This window comes from Thalassophryne amazonica, chromosome 20, assembly GCF_902500255.1.
Source record: "Thalassophryne amazonica chromosome 20, fThaAma1.1, whole genome shotgun sequence".
Taxonomy (NCBI): Eukaryota; Metazoa; Chordata; class Actinopteri; order Batrachoidiformes; family Batrachoididae; genus Thalassophryne; species Thalassophryne amazonica.
This window is the reverse complement of record NC_047122.1, coordinates 44,447,119-44,455,455: the sequence shown is the minus strand read 5'-3', so window position 1 is coordinate 44,455,455 and position 8,337 is coordinate 44,447,119. Positions and strand designations below refer to the sequence as shown.

The 8,337-nt window shown below is 38.0% G+C and overlaps 1 protein-coding gene across 2 annotated transcripts in view; it reads right to left on the bottom strand.

Annotated features, from left to right (window-relative positions):
• Nucleotides 1-391: 391 nt before the first annotated feature.
• The window catches only part of zbtb10 (zinc finger and BTB domain containing 10), a 55,420-nt gene continuing 47,474 nt past the window's right edge, over nucleotides 392-8,337 (bottom strand). The window contains exons 3-5 of one of the 2 annotated variants that reach the window (XM_034160319.1): nucleotides 6,515-6,690; nucleotides 3,162-3,489; nucleotides 392-1,499 (exon numbers count right to left, since the gene is read on the bottom strand). In XM_034160319.1, coding sequence (XP_034016210.1) covers nucleotides 3,208-3,489; nucleotides 6,515-6,690 — 458 coding nt within the window. In that variant the 3' untranslated portion in view covers nucleotides 392-1,499; nucleotides 3,162-3,207. Of the gene's footprint in view, nucleotides 3,490-6,514; nucleotides 6,691-8,337 lie in introns of both variants that reach the window. The other variant, XM_034160318.1, reaches the window with a different exon arrangement.

The window sequence follows — 8,337 nt, the reverse complement described above, 5'->3', positions numbered from 1 at the left end:
ATTTCGGAACTATAGTAAGTATAAACAGCGTGACAATATTTAATGTTTTCTTACAAATGTAGGTTGAGGTTTATACACTGTACGTCACTATTTTGTCAGTATTTACGTGTCAAAACATAATTGTGACAAATGCAAAGGCAGGTGCTGCCACCTAGTGTCGGTTTAGGCAAAAGGAATATGCTGATGTCAGTAGCTTGTGTCTGCATAAGTGAATTTATTGATTATTTAAAAAAAAAAAAAAAGGCACTGCAGACTTTTCTTTCCCCTGGTCCAAAAATATTGTTGCATTGAAAATCATCACCAAAAAGCTGCACAAAAAGCCTCCAGTCATTTTAGAAAACAGGAATGAGTTTAATTTGTTACTGCAGGAAAACAAACCAACAAACATATTAAAGCAATATCAAAGTTTTATTCGTAAAATGTAGTATAGAGAGGAACAGTAGTACAATTCAGACAGAAAAAAGGAGAATGTATTTCCATCTTTGAAAACCTTTGATAAAAACGTAAAAAGATTAACCTGAATCTGCTTTGTGTTCGGAGGGCACAGAGGTGTGGCCCCGAGTTTTGCATCACTGTTAAAGTTCGAGAGAAATTGAAAAATACAACCTTTTGCAACAGCATAAAAAAATACAGCCGGGGAACGAAAAAACCTCTGCTTTACATCTGTAGTGTTTTTGCCTTTTTTTTTTCCTCTTCTTTTTTTTATGTCCATATAACAAATACAGCATAAAATCTAAAATGATACATCATAGTTTTGCGTTTCATTCATTACAGTAAAATCAGTAGGATGGTAAAATAGTATCAAAAGAACAAACAACAGGATGGCGTGATGGACAAGCACACAGTGTGAACACAAAGCGGAAAGTTTAAATTTCACGGAAATAAACCACCACATCTGGAGGTTTGTAGCGCTGACAGGTCAATGTGGCTAACTAAATCCACTAATTAAATAATAGAACTTTTATATATATATATTTTATCTCGTATTCTTAACATATATATCGCCCCTCCCACAATGATTTGAAGGTAAAAGTGACATGAAGAGGATGACCTATGACTTAAAATATATCTTCTTCCACTGAGACTAAAGGGAAATTACACATCGTCTGTATGATATATCATTAGCACTTGACTACATACTGTGTATTCCACTGCAAATGAACAGATACTGCTGTTCCAAGGTTTTGACCCGCAAACACTCCATATCTCTTTAGAAAACGTGCTCGATGAAAAAGCAACAAAGAAAGGAAACATCTGTGGAAAAGGACAAATTAAAACATGTATCCAAGGTAAAGTGAACGACTGTAGCATAAAGAACATAAAAGAAATCTCAACAATTAGACATGAGCAAGGACTTTTTCCCCTCTACACTAAGCAAGTTTTCACCTGGCTTCTCACACATTATATTTCAACATTAATTAAAACAATTTTGCTTGGACAAAACAGAAATCAACAGTCTTGATTGCATTTGGAGTCCATATATATATATATATATATATATATATATACGAATATAATATTAAATAAAATGTCAAAAAAAATAGAGGTTGCGCATTGGAAGGAAAAAAAAAAAAAGCTTTCTAGTTTCATTCAGACTCCCTTATGGGGAAGTGAAAAAAAAATTTAAACATAAGTGCATGTCTATGAGTCGCCATAGAGCTTCACTTTTTGTGGAACAAAGTGTTTTCCTACCTGGCAGACCTTAACATCAAATAAAACCAATGACTTTTTCTTCATACCTTCTACTGAACAAAAAAAAATAAAATAAAAAAGGAGTTGTTTTCAGATGTAATCACGCAGATCTTTAAGCACACTTCCCCCCTTTTGCAACCATTCAAGTGATTCAAAATACACACACACACTTACTACATAAGTCAGTACCAAATATAAACAAATGTGTTCAGGTATTCATGTCCACTTAGGTCCTCATAAAGTCAATTATAAGTACTGCCTGTAGTAGTTCTCTTTAAAACAAAAAGAAGAAAAAAAAAGAAAAAAGGTGTGTGTGCGCATTAAATAAAAGCTTATAAACAATGGCAAAGCATACCTGATAGTCGCCGTAGCACAACAGTGTTCTATACGTAGATTAAGCTGATTACATTTATAACTGAGTCAGTTTAAGCTTTATGATTATAAACATCATACATAGCCTGTAGGTCCAGTATTCTGCGACAAGCATTACAGCACCAAACGTTTCTGTCATTTGGCAAAATTCAAGCTTTAAGTGAAAGTCAAATGCTTTTGTTTAATAATATAATAATAAAGTGTTTCTGTGATGCCGTGATTTGTATAAAGCTAGCAATAACGGTTTCCACCTTTGCTTTTTTTGTCTTTTTTCATTGTTTAAAAAAACAAAAACAAAAGCCTCACACTGTGAATTTTTTTTTTATTATTCTTTTTTCTTTTAAAGCATATTCAGTAGTTTCTGTTTCCTGCAAAATCTTGGTGTGCGGTCTGCTTGGCACAATATCACAGCCCTCATAAATTAATTATAAATATGGCTGTGATACATTAGAGTCACAAAACAGAGTTTTTGGTTCCAAGATTTGTGCAGGGAAAGGGTTAAAAAACAAACCAAAAAAAAACAAGAACAGAATATTATATATTTTGCACAACTAAAGATGATCTACAGAGAAAATTAAATCTTCCTGCCTGCAATAATGCTCTTCTTTCATGTACTTCTACAAGCACCAAGCGATACACTTTAAGAGCAGATGCAGCAGCCGTTGCCGAGCTTCTGCTTGCAGACAAAAACAAAAATAAAATTAGACCATTTGATAAGACCATAATAACCTCTTTATAAATTAAATAATTAACATTTCTTTTTAGATGATTGGACTAACCAAATTAAGAACAAACAACAAAAAAAAAAACCCTACATCATCACCGTGCCTGACTTATCCCCCCCAAAACAAAAATACATCACTAAACAACCTGATTTACCATAATATTCATTGTTAGAATCTTTCTCTAGTGGGCGCTGTGGCCCACGTTGGACACATTTTCACAATAATAAATTCTGTACATCTTGGAGTTTTCACTCCATCCAAGCCTCTTCTCATCGCTTTGTCATATATTTGCACAATTAAGTAAGCTCAAGGTTTGATAGCACTTTGGAGTTGATTGTTTACCAGCTAGTTGTTTTGTATGCACATATATATTAAACATCAACTTATTTGTTTCTCAAGCTTGTTTAATTTATGTATTTTAGTCCTCATCTAAGGCAACACCAGGGTTGCCCTCACCCCAATTTGATTGGTCGTTGTCAGTAGGCTCCTCCCCCTCTAGGTCCTCCACTTCTTCGCCTTCAAAGTCATCCTCGCGAGCGAATTCCATGCCCTCCAGGCTCCCCTGAGTGGCCTGGTGTGAGTCGGCGCAGTCTGCACACACGCCGTAGCGCCGCGAGCCGTGCCTTATGCCGACGCTGGCGGCAAGCATAAAGATCTTCTTGCACACCATGCACTTGTACTTTTTGTCCTTCTTGTGCACCTGTCAGCATGTAGAGCAATGAAAAGGAGAGTCGCAAGTTTGAATTCACTCAATGTCCACATACACGCAATCAAATTTGCAAGCTTGTAAGGCTTCATAAACATTACTCAAAATAGTATGGAGAACTAAAAATATAAAAATAATTTCAGGAGGTATTCAGAAGCTTTTTTTAACAAACAGTGGGGCAGTTTCCAAAAACCATGTTTTCTTTTACAAAAAAGAAAACATGTCACAAAAAACAAACAACAAAGAAACAAAAATGACACCAAGGTCACTGCTACTAGGGGAGGACAGTATGAGCTGAAATTAATATCACGGCATTTTTCAACTTTTGAATTACATCACAGTATTGCTGGTTTTGCATGATATGACTCCTTCAATAATGATCTTATTTCAGCTACAGTTTAACCTGAACTATTTTCTTTTTGCAAACCTGCTCTTTAAAGAGTTAAACTCTGGAAGAAACGTTACATAAACAAAAGAGTTTTACATTCCACAAATCTGTAACTGTGTTTAATTAAAGATCATAAAGGCTTAAATGAGCATGTGCAGAGCAGCTGTCCACTGGTTCACTCAACAGAATCACAGTTTAATCATTTCCCTGACTGTTGTTATGCCTTTATGTGAAAATAAATTTATAGCCAGTTACAGCTACAAGAAAAGTACCTAACAGGTGCTTCAGGATTCATGTGTGGAGTTCAGCAGAAAAGGTGGGAAAAAATCTCAAAAACATGAGAAAAAACCTGAGCTTTGATCATCACAGCCTCAGTGCGGTAGTGCTGATGTGAGCTGCAGATGGTCCAAAATGATCACAGATTTCTGATATTTTTCATTGTTTCATAAAATAAATAAAAATTCTGGCCTGGTGGAAGGTTCTATTTGCACTGATTTCGTGCACCTTCACACCAATGACACCACCCGTTCACCGTACATTAGGAAATTCTACCTTGTGTCTTGTTATAAAATATATCCAGACACACAACCTGAAGTGAACCAAACTCATTAAAGGACAGAAAAAAAATGCTCTATGGCCTCATGACATGACAATACAGTTGTGTTCAAAATAACAGCAGTGTGCTTATAAAAAGTGAGTAAAGTTTAAAATCCTTACAACAGCTTTTATTTCCTTATAAGCAAATGCACTGGGAACACTGCACATTCTATTCCACATCAAAACATGAAGAAAAATGCATCAAAATGTGTTCATACTTTACAGAAAGTGAAGGAAAAGGAATATGTACTGTATAAACTGAAAAATGCTTGAAGATTTAGCTTTACTGTGAATCAAACTAATATTTAGTTGCACTCTAACTACTGTTTCTGAGAACTGCTTCACATCTGTGTTGCATGGAGTCAAGCAACTTCTGGTAACTGAACAGGAATTTTCGCCCAGGATAACTGGACTACAGTCCACAATTCCTCTGCATTTCTTGGTTTTGCCTGAGAAACAGCATTTCTGATGTCACCCCACAAGTTTTCCATTGGACTAAGGCCTGGGGATTGGGCTGGCCACTCCATAACTTTAATCTTGTTGGTCTGGAACCAAGATGCTGCTCGCTTGCTGGTGTGTTTGGGGTCATTGTCTTCTTGTAACCCCCATTTCAAGGGCATTTCTTTTTCGGTATAAGGCAACATGACCTCTTCAAGTATTCTGATTTATTCAAACTGATCCATGATACCTGGTATGCAATAAATATCTGGGTCATCTGACAAACTGTCTGCAGACCCTAGACCCCAAAACTGAATCATCTTGCTTTCAACAGTTGACAAAATGATGCATCATTTCTTTTTAGGCCAGTCATTGTGTTGTTTGTCAAATTGTAACCACTTCAGCATGTCGTTTTTTTTTTTCAACAGTGGGGCTTTGTGGGGGCTTCTTGCCCATAACTTGGCTTTACATAGGTGTCTTCTAATTGTGCACCACAGTCTTGTTTGAGGGCAGGCAATAAAAGGGTAAAATATGGCGCATATGACCTAATTTCTCTACTTCTGGGGGACCAACCACAGCATTTTCAATGGATTTTTGGGTAAATTATACACAAAGTGAAAATGCAAAAAAAAACAAAAAAACAAAATGACGATAAGGTGGGAAAGTGGACATGACCCGGAGCACAAACGTGTCTAGGCGGTTTTGCAGGTGAGAGAACGGAGCTACTGTGATTAGCTGTGTAGGCTAACACTTATTGACACAACGTTTCCCATCTGCCTCACCTTTTCTCCACTGGGAACCCCCCCTTTTTGCGACTGCTTCGGCAGCTGAAAACAAAACAGTACACCATTTATCTGTGTGAAGTTATGCTGTGTATATATTGCACAACGGAGCACAGGTGGTCAAATCCCGCAATATCACACAGGGTTCAAACGAGACTGGGGTGCCCTCTTACTACAGCACTCACAGGTAACTTTAGACCTTCTCTGATCACCCTGGAGCTGATCACTGGCTGAGTCTTTGCCATTCTGACTATTCTTCCTTCCATTTGAATGGTGGTTTTCTGTTTTCTACCAAGTCTTTCTGGTTTTGGTTGCCATTTTAAAGCATTTCAGATCATTTTATTGGGCAGCCTGTCATTTTCTGCAGTTCTTTGTTTTTCACTCCCCAATAATTTTTTTAATCAAAGTACACTGTTCTTCTGAACAATGTCTGGAACGACCCATTTTACTCAGATTTTCAGAGAGAAATGTACGACAACCAGCACGTACATTTGCTGTCTTCGTCCTTATATTAAGTAAGGGCCACCTGTTTGACACGTGGTCGTTTATTTATTTTTTTTACAGAAAGAAAAATACAGACACTGCTACGCCTAATATTCTTTTTTCCTCACTTTCTGTAAAATACCAACAATTTTGATAAATTTTTGTTCATGCTTTGATTTGGAATAGAATGTGCAGTGTTCCCAATGCTTTTGCTTATATGGAAATAAAAGCTATTATAAGGATTTGAGCTTTAATCCCTTTTTAAACACACTGCTGAAACCAACTGAAAACAACTTTAAAACGGAAGAGTCCTGCGTATGCTTGTACTCACCAGGGAATGTCTCTTTACGTGCTCGCGGCGGGTGAAGAGCTTGCCGCAGATGTCGCAGCTGAAGGAACGCACGCCTGAGTGGATGATCAGGTGCCTCTTTAGTGTGCGACGGTGCTTGGCTATATAGTTACAGTGGGGGCACTTGAGCTTATTGAGGGCTAGGTGTGAGGATTCATCTGGTAAAAGACAAAAAACAAATGCATGCACATAAGGACAAGCAAACTCACGACTTGTTTACATTCTGTAGTATTTTCCACCTGAGAAAGTCTGAAATGTGATTCCTTTGCATTGAAAGATAACTGAAATCAAACATGCAGTCTAAACCACCAAAATCTTGGCAGCAATTTCACTTTGTCATTACTTAAAGAGAGGAAAACACTGTTTAGCGATGCAGTTACACCTGAAGCAGTCATATGTTTATCTTTAACAGCTGAGCAGGCAGAAGAGATCTGAAATCATAACTGGCACTTAGAAACCATCGCGACAGCATTGTGTTGGGTAAAAATGATAAACCACCACACCATTTATTCAGAAAGCTGTAATGGGTGCTGACTATTTTTATAACTCAGAGACAGTGAGAGAAAAGTGGCACAGAGGCAAAGACATAATATGCAAAGACATGACACACCCCAGAAACTTAAAAAGTCTAAATTTTTCCCCTTTTCAGGTACATATTTTTCTTCTCCACTCTAAAGAGACCAGAAATTACCTTTCTAAAGCACAGCAGGAGCGAAGACAAAAGTGTTTCCAAAAAACAAAACAAAAACAACTTTCTCCTTGAAGTGACTCTAAAGTGACAGTGACCGATATTCGGATTTGCATCCGAATATCGCCTGATAAAAGAGGGTGTGTCAGGAACCAATATCCTGTTTATCAAATCCCTGATTAAGGATGTGGTAAACATTAGGAAGCATACAAACCACACACCATGCTTTATCACAAAAAGCACATTAAGTCGAAGGCTGTCGTACAAGTTTAGAAAACGAACAGCACACTGTGGCTGCTACACAAGCTTCACAATCTGGCTCGGAGACCGTTGCTTAGGAACTGATGCTCGTCTGCAGTACAACATGACTACGCCTGCAACTTCACTGTGGCAACTTTACAGAGTGTAGCATATCTGCAGCAAATGCTAGATATGAAAATGGATATGGCTGAAAAAACACAACTCAAGGACAACACCAAAACTGTTGAGTCCAAAGGAAGTGGGTGAAAAGTAGTATTTGGTCGACATACACACACGACCATGGCCACACAAAGCACCTCCGCTGACACTGCTGCCTACACTTTAGGGTTTTTTGTTTGTTTGTTTGTTTGCAGTAGAAACATTATTACCACTTCTTCGACCGATGCCACGTGATGATGCCAGACACATTTTAGAAGGGGTCTGCAGTGCCCTCTAGTGGATGTTTTGCTCAACATCTGCATCAACACAGATGAAGTCTGGAAGAAGGAGGGCAGTGACGTACGTAAGTGGAGCATGCATGAGTCGTCAGACAGGAGCGCTCGCGCCTTTCTTCCACTCATTTCCTCCTGTGCTGTTCAAAGTGATCTGATTCTCGAACTAGGGATCACCAGGAATTCTTCCCTGGATGAGTGTTTCCCATATGTTCATGTCAATGTTGCTGCCTTGAAGTGCTGCTTTGAGGATCCCTTGTTTTCCTTCTTCGAGCCAACTGTAAAAGCTTTGTTTTGGAAGTAGACAGACGTTCATTCTAAGATGTTCCTGCCCAATTATTCCTGTTGGTGCTTACTTCAATGCTGATGAACTTGGCTTAATCATGGACACTGAAATTGGCTCTGTTGTCTTCCCACCTAATTGT